General features: G+C 39.9%; 1 protein-coding gene and 1 pseudogene across 1 annotated transcript; both read right to left on the bottom strand.

The window, feature by feature from the left end:
* Window positions 1-7,491: 7,491 nt before the first annotated feature.
* LOC148691730 (uncharacterized) lies at window positions 7,492-11,431 on the bottom strand (annotated as a pseudogene).
* A 10,350-nt stretch (window positions 11,432-21,781) lies between these two features.
* LOC148691729 (uncharacterized) lies at window positions 21,782-23,801 on the bottom strand. The gene has a single exon (XM_088682230.1). The coding sequence runs from the start codon at window positions 23,700-23,702 to the stop codon at window positions 21,873-21,875; it is 1,830 nt and encodes a 609-aa protein (XP_088538356.1). The 5' UTR covers window positions 23,703-23,801; the 3' UTR covers window positions 21,782-21,872.
* Between the last annotated feature and the right edge of the window lie 209 nt (window positions 23,802-24,010).

The raw sequence follows: 24,010 nt of genomic DNA, 5'->3' as shown, positions 1-24,010 counted from the left end.
AGGCCGTCGGCCTTGTTCATCATTAGAGCATTCCTCTGATGAATCATTTTCTAAATCGACTTTTGGCTCATAAACTTGAACTCTTTCTTCTAGGTCTACCACACTTTCAGTCTCGACCAAAATAATTGGTGGCCTAGGTGTTTCTTAGGCCATCTTGGCAATCTTCTTAGGCCAAATGTTGGTTGTGGTCGAAGCGAAAAATTGCCCCCTGGCCTTTTGATCCAACCATTCTTCAAATGGAATTGATTTGAACCCAATAGGCATTTTCTTATCGAGCCACTCATAATATCAAGCTTTATCTTCATTTAACCACTGATCTTGTAAGCTGTGATGAACCCTCACCTTTCTCATTTAAGAGAAAGATTTTTGCCTTTCTTCATTTGCTTCGATGATCCAGTTAAGGTGTTTTTGTTGCTAGACAATTTACTTGAATAGGCGCCAAATCTAACCCCCTCTGAGATCTTGATTTATCATGTGAACTCCGTAGTTTTAGCATATGTCCCACTAGGCATGCCAAAATGTTGACCCTAAAAATTACGAAGCCTACGTAGTGTGCAGGCTGAGTAACTAATGAGCTAACTACATCTTTCGGTTGATGCAGGGTGTGCCAACTCGTCGGCCGAGCTCGGCCGACGAGTAAAATTTATTGATGTTGCATTGAGCGCTCTGCTGACTTCTTGATCTTGCAGCTACAATCGAGGAAGGAACATTTCTCGACCTTCGGGTTCTCGAGCCTGAAGACAAGGCTACTAGTTTTCTGAAGTTCAATATCAAATTCGGCGCTCAGGGTGCCTAATGTAGTAACGTGGTAACACCTCACTTCGCCGAGAAGGCTAATTGAGATGACCTCTGCCAATAAGGATTTGAAAATACTTCTCGACCGAGACTTGGATAGGTAATCAGTCGGCCTCGACGCAGTGCTGTTTATTCAAACTGAAGGTGCTCCTCGGTCGACTGATTCTATAGCAACAGTGCTGTTTATCTAAACTGAAGATGTTCGCCTGTTGCCTTCACAGTACAGTTTATCCAAACCGAAGATGTGTTGGCGGAAAAAGAAAATAAAAAATCTCAAGATGTTTGAGAGGTTTGGGCAAGGCAATTTGTGTGTTGAATTGGAGAAGGCTCTTCCATTGCACCGAGTCTTGTATTTATAGGCAAATGTTGTGTGGTGTGGCCAAATGATTTTGTAGAGTCCAATTGCAATTCTATTTCGTGGAACTGAAATTGATCCATGTCTTTCAAATTTCGTGACTTCTAAAATAAAGCCTATCTAGGTTTTACCATACCACATCAGAAACCTAGCCCACCTAGGCTTCTGATCTCATTAAAAACCCTCCAACATAAACTCTTACTTCCTGATAGGAGCATATTTATGCGACTTAGTTAGCTTGTTTTCTTATATTTATGTTGTTAGTTCCTAGTTATTTTAGTATTTTAAGCTATTTTCGTGTGTTTGTAGGTCCAATTGGCTAAAGTGGCAAGAAAGTGCAATTTGGAGCATTTTGGAGCAGTTTTGGGCTGGAATGGTTAGTACATGCTTGGAGCAAGGTGGATGGACGAAATTGAAGACCAAAGGAGGCTAGGAATCTGCTAAAGAGATGGAAGAAATTAATTTAAGATTTGGAAGAAAATAAATCAACTACAAAGAAGGAAACATGAGTCAAACTTCCTTATTTTGACTTAGTCAATCCTAATCTTTTCCTACTTATGTTCCAGCTATCAAAGGGGTTCCTAATCAATTTAGGACACTTAAATATAAGTTCTAGAAGCCTTAATCCCAGCCAAAAGGTCCTTGCCGCACCAACTCTCCTTTTCCCCTTCCATTACCGTGCAAGGTACCCCTTGTCCCTTTTTAAATTCTTGCCTCAACTTTCCTATCCTTTCTCCCCTAGGATTCTGACTTTAATTACCCTTTTCCTTGAGGATTTGGGGTCTAAATCTTTCTTAAAACATTGAATTAAAGCCATGATCCTTTCCTTAAAATATATACACTTTGTTGCACCTATAGACACACACATTCAATCACATACACAATTCTACCATCCATTCATCCTTCACACACCCTTGTGCCGTAGCCTAGCAAGGACAAAAGAGAGGAGGAGCAGTCATGGACATTTTTAGGTGTAATCTATCTTTTGTTTTCAATGTTTAATTTGGATTCTCTTTGTTTTGCTATGAACATGAGAGGCTACACTTGTTTTAGCTAGAGGAGACTTTGAAACCATGATTATATTTGCGATACGAATTGATTAATTCCAGTTGTGATTTCATAAATTGTGAATGCAATTTACTTAACAGTTTGATTAAGAACTTATTCTTGTTTGTGGATTAAGGAGGCCTACTTAGTTTGCATGCATGAATTTGATGCTAGAATATAAGGGAGTTTCACATAATCGTTACAAACTTATATATTCACAAGTAGTGAACGTTGCTGGTCACAATCATGTTAAGTTAAATTCCTGGCATGAGTATCATGATGTCATAGTTACGAATGCCTTGTCAATGCTTATGATTTTCACAAAGCTTAATGATCTTTGCTTGTGTCTCTATTATGCAGTTCATGTAGGGAACTTGGGAAGAATAATTTGGTTGCCGATGCGTTGTCCGTCCAATTCAATGACTTAAGGAAAATCTGAGGGTTAATTAGTGATGTCATGGTTAATCTGGGGTGTTGAGATTCATGGTTTATTGAAAAGGCAACTGGAAATCAATTTGTATGCAAGTGTGTCATGTGTGGAGAAGGACCCTCTAGCTAGCTTATCACCCATCCATTCACCCAATTTCATGCCAAGCTTTGTTTAAGTCTTTAAGTTACTTGTTTTTACTTTAAAGTCGTAAAAACCCAATCCCCTTTACTTTGTTGTGTGAAATTAGCTAGAATCTGTCCAATTTGTGTTTTTAAGTGTTTTGAGTCAAGTTAAAGTTAGAATTCATCCAAAGTAAATCCTAGTGTCTAGTTTGAGTCTTTTAGATTGTTTTGTGTTGTTTTGACTCTCTTTAGTTTGTCTTGAGTCATATAAGTCTAGTTAGGTGTTTGTAAGCCTAGTTTTGTGTTTTTGAGTCAGTTTTTAGTAGACTAGCAATCCCTTCTAATCCCCAGCCTAGAACGATCCCTACTTGCATCTTTACTACAATTGTTAACAAGAAGGTTTAATTTGATTGCTATCTTTTATCTCATCAAACTTTTGGCGCGGTTGCTAGGGATTAGTAACTTTGCTAATCCCCCGTTGTTTCTTTTTGTTTCTTTTTCGTGTGTTTTTGTTTTAGTTGCTGACCTTGTTTTGTTTTCTTGTTTTTAGGTACTAGTTTATGACTCGAAGCTCTCAACCTGTTTGTGCAAATATCTTGGACTTTGACGACGATTTTGAGCGGACTTTGAGAAGGAAGAGGAAGGAGCTAGAACTTAATCCACCTAGTTCTAGCTCAGAATCTGAGTTTGAGGAGGAAAAAGAGGCCATGGCTTAGGTGGAAGAAGAAGCACAAGTCATGGCAGCGGATAATCGAACAATCAAGGAACTTTCAGCCTCGAGATTGGACAATGCCGCACCTCTATGCATTCAATATCCTAGGGCAGCTTAAGACAAGACCGATGAGTTCAAATTGAAGTCTAGCTTGCTGCATCACATTCCAAAGTACCATGGGCTGTCCATGGAGGATCTAAATAAGCACTTGAAAGAATTTGAAGTGGTATGTTCAAGCATTACCCTAATCAATGTGGATGCCAACATTTTGAAGATGAAAGCTTTCCCATTCTCTCTTTTCGAAAAAGCTAAGGATTGGTTGTATGAATTAGCACCTGGAACTGTCACATCTTGGGAAAACATGGCGAGGGAATTCTTAGAAAAAAATTTCCCCACTTCGAGAGTCATTCGCTTGAGGAACAAGATTAGTGGCATTCAACAAAATCAAGGGGAGTCTTTTAGCATATTATGAGCGTTTCAAGACTCTTGTTGCATCATGCCCTCAACATCAAATGAAAGAAGAGCTTCTAATTCAATATTTCTACGAATGACTTCTTCCAATTGAGAGACAAATGCTAGATGCATCAGCGGGAAGAGCTTTGGTTGACAAAACACCAATTGATGCCAAGACTTTAATTGCAAACCGACCCTTAAATGCATAACAATATGAAGGAGTTGGACAAAGAGACATCCCACTGCAGCAACCATAAGTGAATGAGGTAAGTACAATTTCTGAAATTCAATCTCAATTGGCTAATCTCACTCTTCTTGTGTCACAGGTTGTTGAAAGACCTAAAATGCAAGAAAACACAATCTGTGGTGTATGCTCTATACAAGGACACCAATTTGAAAAATGCCCTCAATTGATTGAGAGTGGAGGATGGGAAAGTGTCAATGTGATGGCTACTAAGTAAGCACACAAATTAAAACCCTCTTGTGACAATTGTAGTAAAGATGCAAGTAGGGATCGTTCTAGACTGGGGATTAGGAGGGATTACTAAATCACTTGGAAACTGACTCAAAAACGTAAAACAAACGTTAAAAACACTAAACTAGACTCAAAGAATGTAAAACTAAACAATAAAATACTAAAACAAATCAAAAGACTCAAAGAATACAAAACGCTTATAAACACAAACTAAGACACTTTCTAACTAAATTGGACACTAAAGTAAAGGGGGATTGATTTTGGACGAGATTAAACTAAATACACAGATTGTAATTTAAAGGCAGAATATAAATATGAATGTGATGAAAATATGGATGAATGCTAGCTAGAAGGTTCTTCTCCACACATGTCACACTTGCATACAAAATGACTTTTAGTTGGTCTTTCGATAAATTATGGAACTCGACACTCCAAGTTAATTAGGTCCGCTTAAATTAACCTTCAAATTTCCCTAGAATCATTGAATTGGATGAATATGCATCGCAAACAAATTATTCCTAACAAGTTCTCTATATGAACAGCATGATAAAGATACAAGTTAGAATCATTACGTTCTTTGGAAATTATAAGCATCGACAAGGCATTTGTAACTATGAAAAGCATGATACTCTTGCCAGGAATTCAATTAACGCGATTGTTTATAAGCAACCTCCACTACTTGTGAATATAAGTTCATAACTATTAGGTGAAACTCACTTATATTCTAGCGTCAAATTCATGCATGAACATTAAGCGTGCACTCTCAATAAACATACACAAACAAGTTATCAATCAAACAGTTAAATGAATTGAATCCAACATTCATGAAATTCCAACCACAAGTAATCAATTCATATTGCAAGTATAACCATGGTTTCGAATCACCCCCTAGCTAACTAGGGGGATTTAGCCTCTCATGTTCACAAAAAGAGAATTACAAATGAATTTAAACATAAAGCACAAAGGATTGATTACACCTAGAACGCCCAACGAATCCACGTGAATTGGTGCGCGTCGAAGCTCCTCTTTCCTCTTCTCCTTCTGCGGCAGATTGGTTGTGGGTGGTTTTTGGATGAGTTTCTGGTTTGGGAATGGATTTATGGTGGTTTAATGGTGCGGCAAGGTTGTGGGGTGGTGTTGGAAGGTTTGTAATGGAGGGAGAATGGATGGTGGTGCTGCGGCAGATTTGGAATGGCTGGAATGGTGGAGGGAGATGGCACGGTTTGAATGGGTTTTTTTTTTGGTGGCTGCGTGAATATGGGGGAAGGCTGGAATTAGGTTGTTGTTGCTACGGCTTGGTGAGAGAATTATATGGAATTAGGGTGAAGTAGTTAGGGTTTGATTGGTTGCGGCTGTGATGGAGAAAAGGTGAATGGCAGTTTGCGGCTCAAGGAGGAAATAAGTGAATATGGAATTTTTGCGGCTGATTTGGAATGGTTTTTGCACGGCAATCATGGGAATTCTGGAGTGGTGGCGGCTTTTGTTGTTTTGTGGGAGAATTTTGCTGAAAAACTTTATTAGTTTATTAGGGTTAATGGCAATGCACGGTTTTGGAATTATGGTGTGTGGGTGCATGCGGCTAAAGGCCAAAAAATGGGATAATGGGCTGCATAAAAAAAATATGAATGAATGGGATATTAGCGGCTCATTTGGAATGGATGGATGCGGATTGAATTAGGGTGAATGGTTGATGGGGGGGCCACGGGCAGAGATGGGAGAAAAGGTATAAAGTGGCTGCATGATGTGAGAAAAAGGATGGGGTTTTGCGGCTAGGGTTAGGAAAATGTATGATTTCAGAAAACTAATCCTAGCTTATTTAAAATTAAATCAAAGGCTTACGAAAATAGGAAATTAAAACATAAATATAAAGGTGCGGCTAGGAAGGGAAATAGGGCTAGGGCCTTGGTTTTGTGTCCTAAAGTGCCTATAAGGCCGTCAAAGTGGCTAGAAAATACGGACGTTTAGAATTAGGAAAGGTTACCAAAACGGGAAACTTAGGGTCAACTTTCCTAAAATAGGAAGCCTTGTTTGAGTAGGATTCTTCGTTTTGGTAAGAATTCATCGTTGGCATAGGAATTCGTCGTTTCTTCAAGTCTTCAACTCATTCATTCCTCATTCGCTCCAAAAGACTCCAATTTGCATCTTCTTGCACACTTTGGCCTTATAATCTGAAAATACACAAAAGTGGCCTTAAACACTAAAACAACTAAGTAAACACAACATAAATGCACGAGAACAAGCTAATTAAGTCGCATGAATATGCTCCTATCAAATTCCCCCACACTTAACTTTTGCTAGTCCTCGAGCAAAACAAAACAACTAAATTAAACAAGACGAAACAAAACAAACAAAACATAACCTAAACCTTCCAACATTTGCCTCAGGGATTTCCAATGAAACATGACATGTCTAAGATCATTACACACATAGCTTTTAGTCTTCCTTCCCCTCGAGCACGTACTTAATCATAGTCACCATTCACTAGTTCGCATTTAATCAATTAAAACACATTTTGAAAGTAGTAACATGCCTTAGAGAATTCCCTCAATTCCTCACTAGTTATGCACTCAATTTTCACTCAGATTTTCTGACTACACACCCTACACTAGTTATATGTGAGAAGATTGATGTAAACATGAACGACTAGTACTCACATATGTTATAACAAAGAACGCAATTTCTGGAGTAATTAAACATGTTTAGATACGATCTCATGAATGGAATGCTACTACTTAGATGCGAGAACCAGTGACACCATATGCTCATACCAAATTCAAACTCCACAATTGAAATGCACAACACTCAAGATAGAAGTCAAGGGTTGTAACGGGACTTGGGGTATTGGCTCACAAGGAAAGGTAGGGATAAACAAAAGTTCTTTAAGCAATAGTAAGTAAAGTAATGAAATTAAGACCTAGAATTCCCTTAGAATGCAGAAATCAACTTTTAAACAAATAGGGAAGATTCAAACAACTCTTAGGGCCTAATTCATTGTTTTGGGCCCTTACTTCAACAACCAATACTTTTCAACTTTTTTTTTTTTTTTTTTTTTTTTTTTCTTTTCTTTCTTCTTTTCTTTTTTTTTTTTTCTTCTTTTTCTTTTCTAACCGTGCCTATGGCACAAAAACTCACATGAATACACTTTCCCCCACACTTATTTTCTGCACACATTAATCAAAGGGAATTCATTCATGCTTACTATGCTTCAAGAACAAGGGTACGGATGGTCCTAATCTAGGCTAGGTGAAGATAATGTGGGTTAACAAAGAAAGTAGGCTACACAAGGCTCAACGGGGTTAAACTTAAACACAAAATGAATGAAGGGCACATGGTTGTTTGGCTTTGATGGTGGTCACTACACAACTTCATCTTGAATATGTGTTATGCAAATCAATGACATGCTTTGAATGAAATGGGCATGAGTTCTAGCATTTGGAACTCAGTGATAAAACGCCTTCTAAGTAGTAACCAAGCAATGAATAATGAGATCATGCAACGACTTAGAAAACAATGATGCATAGATTATAACTCTCCAAATAACGTTTAGGCTCAAGTCTCACAGGGATGCAGCGTTTGTTTAAGTTCCTTCCTTCAAGCATGTTACAAAAACTGATTTTTATCATTTGTGATTACATGTGAATTCGTAAACTATAACTACAACTAAGCATAAACCAAAGAGTATATCAAACGTCCAACCATGTTTGTAACTTTCTTTAACCATCATGCAATTAAAAACCAAATCCTCATCATTGCGTTGGAAGGTACCCTACGACACAACCAAACACACAAAAACAACTCTTTTTGGGTTTTTCAAAGCAATTTTTCAAATTTTTATGGGATTTTCGGATTTTTAAGTCAACACACTCTAAAACACTCTAAAATAGCTTAAAAACACTTAAAAACAGCAAAGAACAAGTTTAGACATGTTAGGTGGTAATACCCTACGAATTTCATGCACAAATATCTCAAAACAGAATGTTACCCCCCCCACACTTAAACTAAACATTGTCCTCAATGTTTTAAACATAATTAAAAAAAACATTACACAAAACATAAAGTAAGCAACAAAGGAAAGGGTTTAGGGACGCAAATCTGAGTGTGGAGCGATTCCCAAGTTCTTCCTTTGTTGATTGCATGGGTTGCCTCCCACGAAGCGCTTGCTTTAACGTCTTCCAGCTAGACGATGCTCCCTTGAAGGTTTATGGAACCCCACGGCATAGAGGGGTGCAACTACAATCTGTCCGACGAACCACTTCATGCTTTGGGTCCTTGAATGGAGTGGGATAATGATCCTTTCTTATTGTCGTGTTTTTCTTTTCTACATCAACACGAATTCTCCCACGACGTTTAATTCGATTAGGTACCTGCACCACACGAGGTAACAACCTATTAGTTGAAATGGGAATCAAATTTGGAATAGGTGGCTTACCTTTGTACGGCAAAGAAGTGGTAGCACAATGGACGGATGCACAAGGGTTGCTCATGGCCAATTGTGGTCCTTTCAAGATTGGAGCCGTGCACTCCTTGTTCTCTACTCCAAGTTCCTTCTCGGTGGTAGTTCGAGAAATATCCTTCTTGATCTTTGTTGAACACTCCGTCCCTATGTGTTCAATTACATTAATGGCACAACAAGAACGAACATCATTAGTAGTCTCAATCGATTCAGGAATCTTAAAGTTAATCATATCACCACCAAAGGCCATAGTGACTGCTCCCTTGGCCACATCAATCTTGGTTTGAGCTGTTTTCATGAAAGGTCGTCCAAGTAGGAGTGGTGATGATGGAGAGTGTGCCGAATCTTCCATGTCAAGCACATAGAAATCTGCAGGAAAAATCAAATGGTCTACCTGCACCAAAACATCCTCCAAAACTCATTTCGGATATGCATTAGATCGATCGGCTAGTTGAATAATAACACCATCCTTTTTAAGCTCTCCTAGATTCATAGATGCATAAACAGAATATGGCATGACATTAATTGAGGCACCTAAATCTAGCATGGCATGTTCGAACTTTGTATTTCCAATTACACAAGGGATAGTGAAACTACCTGGATCTTTGCATTTGGGAGGTAGTTTGCGTTGCAAGATGGCAGAGACATTCTCACTTACATGAACCACCTCTTTTTCTTGAATCCGTTTCCTTGTTGTACAAAGCTTTTTCAAGAACTTCGCATACTTCGGGATTTGCTTGATTGCATCCAAAAGGGGTATGTTGACTTGAACTTTTCTAAATGTCTCTAGAACATCTTTTTCCTCCTCTTCTTTCGTGGATTGCAAAAATCTGTTAGGAAAAGGAACATCGGGTGGAACAAAGTTAGAATTAATCAATTTTGACCCCAACTTACCTTTGGTGGCCGAATGAGATGAGTTGGGTGCATTAATGTCCCTTGATAGTTGCGGCAAGGGTGCTTGTACCCTTGCCGTGGGCTTGCTTGCTTCCTCCTCTTCATGTTGCAGCTTTTCATCCTCGTTATGACCTGTTTTTGATGTAGGACCTGCCCCAACTTCCTTACCACTTCTTAGGGTGATTGCTTTAGCTGATTCGAAACCTCCCTTCGGATTTGGAATGGTGGAACTAGGGAGTTGTCCGGGATCTCGAAACTTACCTACAAACTCGGCAATCTGCCCAATTTGCTTCTCCAATTGGTCCACCCTCTTATCTTGGGTCTGCATAGCCTTCGCTTGATCTTCCTGCCCATTAGACAACTTAGTTAGTATCTTAATAAGTGTATCATTGTCTAAAGAGTTACCTGAACTTGTTTGGGCAGATTGTGGAGGTGCTTGTGTGGGTGCGAATGGCTTGGTGAAGAAGCCAGGAGGTTGTTGCCTAAAGCCCCCTTGTTGTGGTGGTTGTTGGGGCTCTCTCCATTTGAAGTTTGGGTGGTCTCTCCAACCCGGATTGTAAGTGTTCGAGTACGGGTCGTTCCTTGGTTGGTTTTGACCCTGAAATCCAATCGCGTTGGCGCTTTCCCATCCACCATTTTCTATGAGTTGCGGGCACTTATCAGAAGCATGTCCTTGGATCGAACACACCCCGCATACAACCGGTCCTTGCATCCTCATGCCTTCGGCCATCTGAGACACAATGGACGTAAGATTAGCTAACTGGGAATGAATATCGGGGGTGGAACTTACCTCATGCACTTGCTGCCGTGGGGGTCCTCTTTGGCCTACTCCCTCATATTGTTGAGCGTTTAACGCTCGGTTCGCGATCAAGACCTTGGCCGCCATGGGTGTCTTGTCCACCAATGCTCCACCCGCCGATGCGTCAAGCATTTGTCGTTCAATTGGCAGGAGCCCCTCGTAGAAGTATTGCAGAAGCAACTCCTCCTTCATCTGGTGCTGTGGACAAGAAGCAACAAGAGATTTAAAACGTTCGTAATACGTAGGAAAAGACTCACCATCTTCTTGCTGTATACCACTTATCCTTTTTCGTAAAAGGATGATTCGAGAAGTTGGGAAAAACTTCTCCAGAAAGGCCCTCTTCATGCTCTCCCATGATGTGACGGTTCCGGGAGCTAAATCGTACAACCAATCCTTGGCTTTGTCCATCAAAGAAAATGGAAAAGCCTTCATCTTCAATATACTTCCGTCAACGTTGACGGGAGTCATACTTGAGCACACCACCTCAAATTCCTTTAGGTGCTTGTTCGGATCCTCCATGGACAACCCATGGTACTTCGGAATATGATGGAGCAAGCTTGACTTCAACTCAAACTCCTCGGTCTTCCCTTCGGCCGGTGGGGGATATTGGATGCACAAGGGTGCTGCATTAGCCAATCCCGAAGCGGAAAGCTCCTTAAGTGTCCGGTTGTCTACGGCCATGTCTTGTGGCTCCTCAAAGATCCCTGCCGTGGCCTCTTCTTCCTCTTCTAGGCCTTGTTCGTCAAGCTCAGGTTCCGGGCTTGGCGGATTTGATTCGTGATGCTTCTTCCTTCGTCTCAAAGTCCTCTCAAAGTCACTGTCAAAGTCCGAGATACGCTCACGAATCGGTTGAGAACTCCGAGTCATGCACTAGTACCTAAAACAAGGAAAACAAAACAAAATCAGAAACTTCAACAAAATAAATAAATAAAAAGAAATTAAACAATCCAAGGGAATAGCAAAGTTGCTAATCCCCGGCAACGGCGCCAAAAAATTTGATGGCTACTAAGTAAGCACACAAATTAAAACCCTCTTGTGACAATTGTAGTAAAGATGCAAGTAGGGATCGTTCTAGACCGGGGATTAGGAGGGATTACTAAATCACTTGGAAACTGACTCAAAAACGTAAAACAAACGTTAAAAACACTAAACTAGACTCAAAGAATGTAAAACTAAACAATAAAATACTAAAACAAATCAAAAGACTCAAAGAATACAAAACGCTTATAAACACAAACTAAGACACTTTCTAACTAAATTGGACACTAAAGTAAAGGGGGATTGATTTTGGACGAGATTAAACTAAATACACAGATTGTAATTTAAAGGCAGAATATAAATATGAATGTGATGAAAATATGGATGAATGCTAGCTAGAAGGTTCTTCTCCACACATGTCACACTTGCATACAAAATGACTTTTAGTTGGTCTTTCGATAAATTATGGAACTCGACACTCCAAGTTAATTAGGTCCGCTTAAATTAACCTTCAAATTTCCCTAGAATCATTGAATTGGATGAATATGCATCGCAAACAAATTATTCCTAACAAGTTCTCTATATGAACAGCATGATAAAGATACAAGTTAGAATCATTACGTTCTTTGGAAATTATAAGCATCGACAAGGCATTTGTAACTATGAAAAGCATGATACTCTTGCCAGGAATTCAATTAACGCGATTGTTTATAAGCAACCTCCACTACTTGTGAATATAAGCTCATAACTATTAGGTGAAACTCACTTATATTCTAGCGTCAAATTCATGCATGAACATTAAGCGTGCACTCTCAATAAACATACACAAACAAGTTATCAATCAAACAGTTAAATGAATTGAATCCAACATTCATGAAATTCCAACCACAAGTAATCAATTCATATTGCAAGTATAACCATGGTTTCGAATCACCCCCTAGCTAACTAGGGGGATTTAGCCTCTCATGTTCACAAAAAGAGAATTACAAATGAATTTAAACATAAAGCACAAAGGATTGATTACACCTAGAACGCCCAACGAATCCACGTGAATTGGTGCGCGTCGAAGCTCCTCTTTCCTCTTCTCCTTCTGCGGCAGATTGGTTGTGGGTGGTTTTTGGATGAGTTTCTGGTTTGGGAATGGATTTATGGTGGTTTAATGGTGCGGCAAGGTTGTGGGGTGGTGTTGGAAGGTTTGTAATGGAGGGAGAATGGATGGTGGTGCTGCGGCAGATTTGGAATGGCTGGAATGGTGGAGGGAGATGGCACGGTTTGAATGGGTTTTTTTTTTGGTGGCTGCGTGAATATGGGGGAAGGCTGGAATTAGGTTGTTGTTGCTACGGCTTGGTGAGAGAATTATATGGAATTAGGGTGAAGTAGTTAGGGTTTGATTGGTTGCGGCTGTGATGGAGAAAAGGTGAATGGCAGTTTGCGGCTCAAGGAGGAAATAAGTGAATATGGAATTTTTGCGGCTGATTTGGAATGGTTTTTGCACGGCAATCATGGGAATTCTGGAGTGGTGGCGGCTTTTGTTGTTTTGTGGGAGAATTTTGCTGAAAAACTTTATTAGTTTATTAGGGTTAATGGCAATGCACGGTTTTGGAATTATGGTGTGTGGGTGCATGCGGCTAAAGGCCAAAAAATGGGATAATGGGCTGCATAAAAAAAATATGAATGAATGGGATATTAGCGGCTCATTTGGAATGGATGGATGCGGATTGAATTAGGGTGAATGGTTGATGGGGGGGCCACGGGCAGAGATGGGAGAAAAGGTATAAAGTGGCTGCATGATGTGAGAAAAAGGATGGGGTTTTGCGGCTAGGGTTAGGAAAATGTATGATTTCAGAAAACTAATCCTAGCTTATTTAAAATTAAATCAAAGGCTTACGAAAATAGGAAATTAAAACATAAATATAAAGGTGCGGCTAGGAAGGGAAATAGGGCTAGGGCCTTGGTTTTGTGTCCTAAAGTGCCTATAAGGCCGTCAAAGTGGCTAGAAAATACGGACGTTTAGAATTAGGAAAGGTTACCAAAACGGGAAACTTAGGGTCAACTTTCCTAAAATAGGAAGCCTTGTTTGAGTAGGATTCTTCGTTTTGGTAAGAATTCATCGTTGGCATAGGAATTCGTCGTTTCTTCAAGTCTTCAACTCATTCATTCCTCATTCGCTCCAAAAGACTCCAATTTGCATCTTCTTGCACACTTTGGCCTTATAATCTGAAAATACACAAAAGTGGCCTTAAACACTAAAACAACTAAGTAAACACAACATAAATGCACGAGAACAAGCTAATTAAGTCGCATGAATATGCTCCTATCACAATGCCATGGGGTATCAAGGACAAAATCAGCCAAGGCATGATCCATACTCCAACACTTATAATTCGGGATGGAGAGATCACCCAAACATGAGGTAGAGGGAGCCTCAACAACCTTAACAACAAGGAGGATTTCATCTAACACCCCCTGGGATATTTCAAAAGCCATTCACACCAATGCAACCTCAACCACCTCCGGTTCAACCAAATTCAGGTATGTATTTGGATAATGATAAAGTTATTCAATTACTCACCTCTTTGATGCAGGGAGTACAAAATCAAACCAAAGAGATGCAAACTCAAGCTAAGGAGGTGGATGAATTGAAGAAACAAATGGAGCAAATGGCAGAATTCTTAGGCCAATTCAGAGAACAAGGCAAACTGCCTAGTTCAACCATTGTGAATCCAAGGGGAGGATTTGAATTTGCCAAAGCTATCACTTTAAGAAGTGGTAAGGAAGTTGGAACAAATCTAGAACCATCCAAATCAAGCCAAAAAGAAGAGGACAAGCTGCTGCACAAAGAGAAGGAACAAGGCCAAGCCACGACAAGGGTAGAACCACCCTTGCCGTAGCCACCTAGAGATCCCAATTCATCCAATTCGTCCAACACAGGTAAGTTAGGTCCAAATTCACTTATTTCTAACCTTATTCCACCCAATGTACCTTTCCCTCGCAGATTTATGCAATCAAAGAAAAAAGAGAGTGACAGGGACATTCTTGAGACAGTTAGGAAGGTGCAAGCCAATATCTCACTCCTTGATGCAATCAAACAAGTTCCAAAGTATGCCAAATTCTTGAAAGAGCTTTGCACAACAAGGAAAAGGATTTCGAATAAGGAAGTGGTAAGGGTAAGTGAGAATGTTTCAGCGGTTTTACAAAGGAAATTGCCTCCTAAATGCAAAGATCCAGGTAGTTTCACAATCCCCTGTGTTATTGGCAATACTAAGGTTGAACATGCCATGTTAAACTTAGGTGCATCCATTAATGTCATGCCATACTCTATTTATGCATCTATGAACTTAGGAGAGCTGAAAATGATGGTGTTATTATCCAATTAGCCGATCGTTCTAATGCATATCCAAAAGGAGATTTGGAAGATGTTTTGGTGTAGGTTAATAAATTAATCTTCCCAGCTGATTTCTATGTGCTTGATATGGAAGATTCGGCACATTCCATACCATTGTCGATTATACTTGGGAGACCATTCATGAAAACAGCCCGCACCAAGATAGATGTGTTCAAAGGGACATTAACAATGGAGTTTGATGGCGAGATTATTGATTTTAACATTTCTGAAACTATGAAATATCCTAGTCATGATCATTCATGTTTTTCTATTGATATTATTGATTCATTGGTGCAGGAACATCTTGAACAATTACATGAGGATGCACTTGAAATAGTCGTTACAAATGGAATGGGACTCAAAAACCAAGGGGTAACATCAACCCACACCCATGACATGATGCGAGAATTATACGCACACAAATTAAACCCTTTTTTTATCAATTGTAGTAAGTATGTAAGTAGGGATCGTTTTGGACCGGGGATTAGGAGGGATTGTTAATCACTTGGATTTGACTCAAAAACGTAAAAACAAGTTTAAAACACTATACTAGACTCAAAGAATGCAAAACTCAGAATAAGATAGATTAAGACTAAGACTAAACAAAATATGGGGGGGGGGGATTGAGGTTTGGACGAATTTAAACTAAAATGGATAGATTGTAAAGAAAACAAATTGTAAATACGAATTTGACGGAAATGAATGGATGGGAAGCTAGCTAAGGGGTTCATCTCCACACATGTTATACTTGCATACAAAATGATTTCTAATTGCTTTTCAATAAACCATGAATTCTCAACACCCCGGGTTAATTAGGTCCGTTTAAATTAACCGTCAAATTTTCCTTAAGTTAATGAATTGGATGATTGCATACGACAACCCAAAGCATTCCCCACAAGTTCCCTACATGAATTGCATAATAGAGATACAAGCAAGAATCATTAAGTTCTTTGAAAACCATAAGTGTTGACGAGGCATTCGTTACTATGATTGCATGAAACTTATGCCAAGAATTTACTTAACGCGATTGTTTATAAGCAACCTCCACTACTTGTGAATATAAGTTCATAACTATTAGGTGAAACTCACTTATATTCTAGCGTCATATTCATGCATGAAAATTAAGCGTGCACTCTCAATAAACATACATAAATAGGTTATCAATCAAATAGTTAAACAAATTGAATCCACAACTTATGAAACGTAATTAGAAGTAATCAAATCATATCGCAAGCATAAACATGTATTTCGAATCCCCCCCTAGCCAAGGGGGGGTTTAGTTCCTCATACGTACAAGACAAAGAGAATTGAAATTAAACATTGAAATCGAGGAAAAGCAACACCTAAAAATTCCAACAACTCAAACTTGAATTGTATGAACGTTTAGGCACTCTTCTCCTCCTCTTCGTTGTGGCATAAGGTCTAAGGATAGGTTTGGAGGGATGGGGAATGGTTGAAATGGAGGGATAGATGCTGGAATTGGAAGGGTGCCCACGGCAAGAGATGTTTGGATGTGTTTTTGTGTTGGTTTGAGGTGTGTTTTTGTGTATGAATGCATGGGTTTTTATAGGGGGAATGGGAGAATATGTGGATGATTGTTTAAGAGTGAATGTGGCTGTTATGATTGAGAGTGCATGTGGCTGAAATAATGATGGAAAAACAGCTAGGAAAAGAGGGAATGCATGTGGAAGTGTGGCTGCAAAGAGAAGGAAAGCTGGAAATGCAATGTGAAGTCACGGCTAGGATGTGTTTGGGGTTGGAAATGCATGTGTTTGCATGTGAATGTTGTTTGTGTGAAGTGTGTGTGAATGCATGTGGATTAAAGAGTGAATGGTGGCTGCAATGATGAATACATGTGGCTGAAATGAAAGGGAAATGCAAAGGGAAAAGCTGGAAATGGGAGTGAAGAGCACGGCAATGGGATTCTTTGTGCTAGAAATGCATGTGTTTGCATGTGAATTGAAGCTAGGGTGAATGATGATGAATGCATGTGGATTAAAAGAGGGAGAATGTGGTGCAATGATGAAGTGGGAAGGTGGAATTTCAAAGGGGGAATGCTGAAAATGCATGTAATGCACGGCAATGGTTGTTAATTGTGTGTGGATGGTGGTTTTGCATGGCTTTGATGGATTGTTTGATTGGGCTAGAGGTTTTGCATGGCTCAAAGGATTGTTTGATTGGGCTAGGCCCTTTGTTTTATGTCCAAAGTGCATACAAGGCTTTCAAATTCATCCAACACTTTGGCTCCGAGCATATGCTATCCATTCCAAGCCCAATTTTGCTCCAAAATGCTCCAAAATGCATTTTTTGCTTCCTTAGCCATATGAACCTAAAAACACACGAAAATGACTTAAACTACTAAAACAACTAGGAATTAACAATATAAATGCACGAAAACATGCTAAGTAAGTCCCCTAAATATGCTCCTATCAAATTCCCCCACACTTAGCTTTTGCTAGTCCTTGAGCAAAACAGAAAAACAAAACAAAACGAAACAAAACAAAACAAACAAAACACAACCTACACCTTCCAACATTTGCCTCATGGATTTCCAATGCACATGACACGTTAAAAATCATCATTCCCACAGATTTTAGTCATCTTCATACTTAAGTACATTCTTAATCATAGTCACCACATACTAGTTCACAATTAAGCATTTAAAACCATGTTTTGAATGTAGTAACATGCCTTAGAGAATTTGCTCAATTCCTTACAAGATATGCACTCAATTTTCACTCAGATTTTCTAACTACACACCCTAATCTAGTCATATGTGAGAAGATTGATGTAAACATGAAAACGAACACTCACATATATGTATCATAAAGAAAGCAATTTCTGGAGTTAATAAGCATGTTTAGATATGATCTCATGAATGGAATGCTACTACTTAGACGCGAGAACCAGTGACACCATATGCTCATACCAAATTCAAACTCTACAAATTGAAATGCACAACACTCAAGATAGAAGACAAGGGTTGTAATGGGGCTTGGGGTGTTTGCTAACAACGAAAGGATAGGGAAAACAAACGTTCTTTAAAGCAATAGTAAGCAACATAATGAAATTGAACTTAGAATTCCCCTTAGAATGCAGAAATCAACTTTTAATCTCAAAGGGAAGGTTCAAGCAATCAATTAGGGCCGAATTCAACGTTTTGGACCCTTCCTTCAACAAACAACACTTGAGAATACTTTTTCACATCTTTTCAACTCCTTTTTTTTTTTTCTTTTCTTTGTTTTCTTTGCCGTGCCTCATTCAAGACTTTTGGCACACCCATATATCAAGAATCCTTCCCCCACACTTGTTTTCTGCAATGCAATGATCAAAAGGAATTCATCTTGAGTTATGCTTTTACTATGCTTCAAGAACAAAGGTATGGGTGGTCCTACTCTAGGCTAGGTGAGGATAATTGTGGGTTAACAAAGAAAGTAGGCTACACAAGGCTCAACGGGGTTAAATCCTACAAACAAATGAAATAGGGAAATATGGCAATTTGGCTTTGGTGGTGGTCACTACACAACTTCTTCTTGAATATGTGTTATGCAAATCAATAACATGCTTTGAATGAAATGGGCATGAGTTCTAGCATTTGGAACTATATGATGAAACGCCTTCTAAGTAGTAACCAAGCAAAGAATAATGAGATCATGCAACGACTTTGGAAAACAATAATGCACAGATTTTAACTCTCCAAATAACGTTTAGGCTCAAGTCTCACAAGGTTGTAGCGTTTGTTTGAGTTCCTTCCTTCAAGCATGTTACAAAAACCAATTTTTCTTTTATGATTGCATGTGAAAGTCATACATTATAACCATAACCAAGCATATACCAAGAGTAAATCAAACTTTTCTCCATGTTTATAACTCTTTTTAACAGTCATGCAATTAAAAACCAAATCCTCATCATTGTGTTGGAAGGTGACCTACGACACAAACACACAAAAACGACTCAAAACACTCTTTTTAGGCTTTTCAAAACATGTTTTTCAAATTTTTATGTGATTTTCGGAGTTATAAAACAAAACACACTAAAACACTCTAAATCAGCTTAAAAACATTTTAAAACAGCAAGGAACAACACTTGAAGTTATGGGTGATAAAATCCAACGAATTTGTCTCAGCATACTTAGTTACCCCCCCACACTTCAATCAAACATTGTCCTCAATGTTTTAAGCTAAAAACCACACTAAACACAAGCAAACACATAAACAGCAACTAAACTCATTAAACATGGCAGAATGTATCTAACAAAGAGAAGAGTTTAGGGATGCAAATCTGGTTATGGAGTGTAAATTCCATCTTCTCCTTGGTGATTGCAGTGAGGCTTGATCTTGAGTTTTTCCACAGGCTAATCTTGAATTGAGCTGGAAGATTCGGACACATGGCAGGCAAGCACGAGGTGGAGGTGATGACCTGTTTCTTTGTTCAATCTTTCCAATTCGTATTGAAGAGGGTTAGAGGATAACTCAGCATATGCAGTTGTTGCGTTTGCTGACTATCCACAAGATTGATGTTTCCTCGTCACTCGTCTTAGCTGTTCTCCAAGCCGATGTGGTCCCTTCTCTGGAAGTGTATCAACCTTTGAAGATGACTACTCGAGAGCAACGCTAGGTAAGCAACCAGGGAATAGATTCCAGGTAGTTGGTTCCAGATCGAAAGACTGACTCCAAGTGCCGGCTGATTGCTCACTTTACTTTGCCATGCGAGTAATAACAAGGACAAAGGAAAGGACAGGGAAAGATCATGATATGAGATACCTTTGCTTTCGCCCTTGGTGCTATGAGATACTTTTGCTTTTGCAGAAGCAGCGAATGAATCAGCACATATATTTGTTGCGCTTGTCTCCACATGCTTTGATCCACCGTTTCCTCTTGCCTCATCTGTACTCCAGGCATCTGGTATTTTCTTTGGGGGATACATCAATGGTTGAATATGTATTCTCAAGAGAAGAAGAAAACTGAGCATGTTTGAGAGGTTTGATTGCAGCTACATTCTCGGCCGAGAAGGAAAGTCATGCGTTTTTTTGGGTGTATGCCTTGCCATGAATGTTGATGTATATAGGAATTGTAATGGCAAGTAGTAGAGCGGATGCGGCAATGTCCTCCACGCGTCTTCAGCTTTGTCAGAGAGCTTTTGATAAAATGGCACGCGTTTTCTGAAAAGCCGGGATTTCGGCTTTGTCACCCACGCTTGTCGGCAAAAGTGTGTAGCTGCTTTCTCGGCCTCCACGCATCTTCAACGTTGTCAGAAATCTTTTGACAAAGTTGAACGCTTTATCTAAAAAGTCGGGATTGCGTCTGAAGAGCTGGCGAACTTTAAGCAGAAAAATCCGGCTTTGAAGAGTGGTGTCTCTTCAATTCTAAATCGGTGATTGTGTCGCCTCTCCTTTTATAGAGGTGATTGATCACCTCTAACATGCACACTTTGAAGATTGCCCATCTGTGAAAATCGTCTCCGACCCTTTGAGATTTTACTCCATCCAACCCTTCTCTTTTAACTTCTTGAAAAATGGCTAACTCATCTAACCCATCGAACATTTGCTTAGATTTGAGTCTCAGCAGTGATCCGGTCGCGCCGCGTCAGGGTAAGGTATGGTGCCCGTCTTTCTTATCTTCTCATGGCCCTCTTACAGGTGAAGACTCTGTGATGATGGATGCAACAACAGCTACGATAGTAGCTCGGAACCTCCTCACTCCTAAAGATAGTCAGCTGCTTTCAGGACGGTCCGATGAGTTGGCCGTTCAAGAGTCCCTAGCTCTCAGTGTTCAGTGCGCGGGCTCTGTGTCCAACATGGGCCAACGCCTACTTGCTCGCTCCCGTCAGGTTGAATCATTGATGGCAGAGGTGGAAAATCTCAAGCAAGAGATCAAACAGCTTAAGCACGAGAATAGAAGTTTGCACGTGCTTGCAAATAATTATTCGACAGGCATGAAGAGGAAGCTTGATGAGATGCAAGAATATCAAGGTCGAATTCAAAGTGACCGTCAAAGGCTTGCGTCTTTCTTCCAGAGGCACCTTTTTCCTGCGTCATCTAGCGTTCCACCAAGGATTAGGGCCTTGAATGATCTATCTTCGGTGCCTCCCGCTCCTATGTCTCTCGCTCCGATGCCTCCTGCTCCGATGCCTCCCGCTCCTAGAGTGTTGCCACGTAGTGGGGCTTCACGTACACAACCTTTGTGAAGGCTCCATCTTTCTCTTTCTTTGTTAGATACAAATTTTTTTTTTTTTTTTTTTTTTGTACTCACTTGTAATCTCTCGGAAATCAATGAACAAGCTTTGTTTTATTCACTGTATTAGGTTGCCTCCCAAGTAGCGCTTTCTTTTATGTCTTGCAGCCGGACGAGACCTTCTTTTCTCACTTAGGACCCACAACATGTAATGGGATCTCCTCCACCTTGTAATTGATTGGGTACCTGCACCAAAGAATCAAGAATATCAATAGAGAAACATGAGTGATCATCATTAGGAAATTTCATAGTTTCAGAAATATTGAAATCAATCACTTCCCCATCGAATTCCATCGTTAAAGTGCCTTTAAACACATCTATCTTTGTTCGGGCTGTCTTCATGAAGGGCCTCCCAAGAAGAATCGGCAAAGATGAAGCATGGCTAGTTTCTTCCATTTCAAGAACGTAGAAATCCGCCGGAAATATCAAATTATTTACCTGCACCAAGACATCTTCCAATACGCCCTTTGGATAGGCATTAGATCTATCGGCCAACTGAATAATTACACCATCAATTTTCAATTCACCAAGGTTCATTGAAGCATAAATAGAATATGGCATGACATTGATAGAAGCACCTAAATCTAACATGCATTGTTCAAACTTAGTATTACCAATAACGCACGGAATTGTAAAACTACCCGGATCTTTGCATTTAGGGGGTAATTTCCTTTGTAACACAGCAGAGACATTTTCACTTACTTGAACCACCTCTTTGTTCGAAATCCTTCTCCTTGTTGTTCAAAGTTCTTTTAAAAACTTAGCATACCTCGGGACTTGCTTAATCGCATCAAGGAGCGGGATATTGACTTGAACTTTCCGAAAGGTCTCTAGAATGTCCTTCTCGGCTTCTTCCTTCTTTGATTGCCTAAACCTGCCAGGAAAGGGCACGTTTAGTGGAATAGAACTAGAAAAAGTCGAATTGGGACTTACCTTGGTGGTTTGGGATGGTTTAGGAGAACTAGATGAATTCGGCAAGGTTTGGTCATCCTTGGCCGTGGGCTTTGCTCCCTGTGCTTCTTCTTGCAGCAACTTGTCCTCCTTGTCTTGACTTGATTTGGATGTATTTGAGTTCGTTCCAACCTGTGTACCACTTCTCAACATGATGGCTTTAGCGGTTTCAAATCCTCCCTTTGGGTTCATAACAGTTGAACTAGGCAATTTGCCTTGTTCTCTAATTTGCCCCATAAATTCGGCGATTTGACGTATTTGCTTCTCCAAATTGTCCACCCGTTTGTCTTGGATTTGTCTCTCCTTATTTTGAGTTTGTACTTCCTGCGTCAAAGTAGTAAGTAACTTAACAACTTGATCATTATCCAAAGACATACCTGAGGTTGTTGGGGCGGATTGCACTTGGTTTTGATTGGGGACGAATGGCTTTGTATAAAAGCCCAGTGGTTGCTGCCTAAATCCTCCTTGGGGTTGTTGAGGATCCCGCCATTTGAAATTTGGATGGTCCCTCCACCCCGGATTGTAGGTATTCGAGTATGGATCATGGCGTGGTTGATTTTGGTTCCCAAAACCCATGGAGTTGGCAGATTCCCAACCCCCATTCTCAATTAATTTAGGGCATTGATCATTGGCATGTCCTTGCATAGAGCACACGCCACACACACTTGGTCCATGAATCTTCATTCCCTCGGCCAACTGAGAAACAATAGAAGTAAGGTTAGCTAATTGGGATTGAATTTCGGGCATAGAACTTACCTCATTCACTTGTGGCCGTGGGGGGTCTCTTTGTCCAACACCTTCATATTGTTGTGCATTATGTGCTCGGTTGGCAATTAGAACTTTTGCAGCCCCCGGAGTTTTATCCACCAATGCACCTCCCGCCGAGGCATCAAGCATTTGGCGTTCCATGGGAAGGAGTCCTTCGTAGAAGTATTGAATGAGCAGCTCCTCCTTCATTTGATGCTGTGGACAAGAAGCAACAAGTGATTTAAAACATTCATAATAAGAAGGAAACGATTCACCTTGATTTTGTTGGATGCCACTAATCCGTTTCCTCAAGAGAATGATTCTTGAAGTTGGGAAAAACTTCTCCAAGAAAGCTCTTTTCATACTATCCCAAGATGTAACCGTTCCGGGTGCTAATTCGAAAAGCCAATCCTTCGCTTTTTCCAAAAGTGAGAATGGAAAAGCCTTCATCATCAGAATGTTCCCGTCGACATTTATGGGTGTCATGCTCGAACAAACAACCTCGAACTCCTTGAGATGCTTGTTGGGATCTTCCATGGAAAGCCCATGGTATTTTGGAATGTGGTGCAACAAGCTTGACTTCAACTCGAATTCATCGGTCTTGCCTTGGGCAGCCGCGGGGTATTGAATGCATAATGGTGCGGCATTGGCCAATCCCGAAGCGGAAAGCTCCTTGATTGTTCGGTTGTCCGCTGCCATGTCTACTTCACCCATTGTTGTCTTGGGTTTCTCTTCTTCAGATTCAGAAACGAACTCGGAGCTTTCACTTGATTCGCTAGGTTCTGGGTTCTTTCTCTTTCGTCTCAATTCTCGCTCGAAATCGGCGTCAAAGTCCGAGATATGTTCACGAATTGGATGAGAACTCCGAGTCATAAACTAGTACCTAAAACAAGAAACAAAACAAGATTAAGAATCTGGAATAAAATAAAAACAAAAGAAAATAAAACAATCCAAGAGATTAGCAAAGTTGCTAATCCCCAGCAACGGCGCCAAAATTTTATGCGAGAATTATACGCACACAAATTAAACCCTCTTTTTATCAATTGTAGTAAGTATGTAAGTAGGGATCGTTCTGGACCGGGGATTAGGAGGGATTGTTAATCACTTGGATTTGACTCAAAAACGTAAAAACAAGTTTAAAACACTATACTAGACTCAAAGAATGCAAAACTCAGAATAAG

Source organism: Pyrus communis, chromosome 13 (assembly GCF_041283825.1).
Source record: "Pyrus communis isolate YQ-2024b chromosome 13, ASM4128382v1, whole genome shotgun sequence".
NCBI classification, from domain to species: domain Eukaryota; kingdom Viridiplantae; phylum Streptophyta; class Magnoliopsida; order Rosales; family Rosaceae; genus Pyrus; species Pyrus communis.
This window is presented reverse-complemented; position numbering and strand designations above follow the sequence as displayed.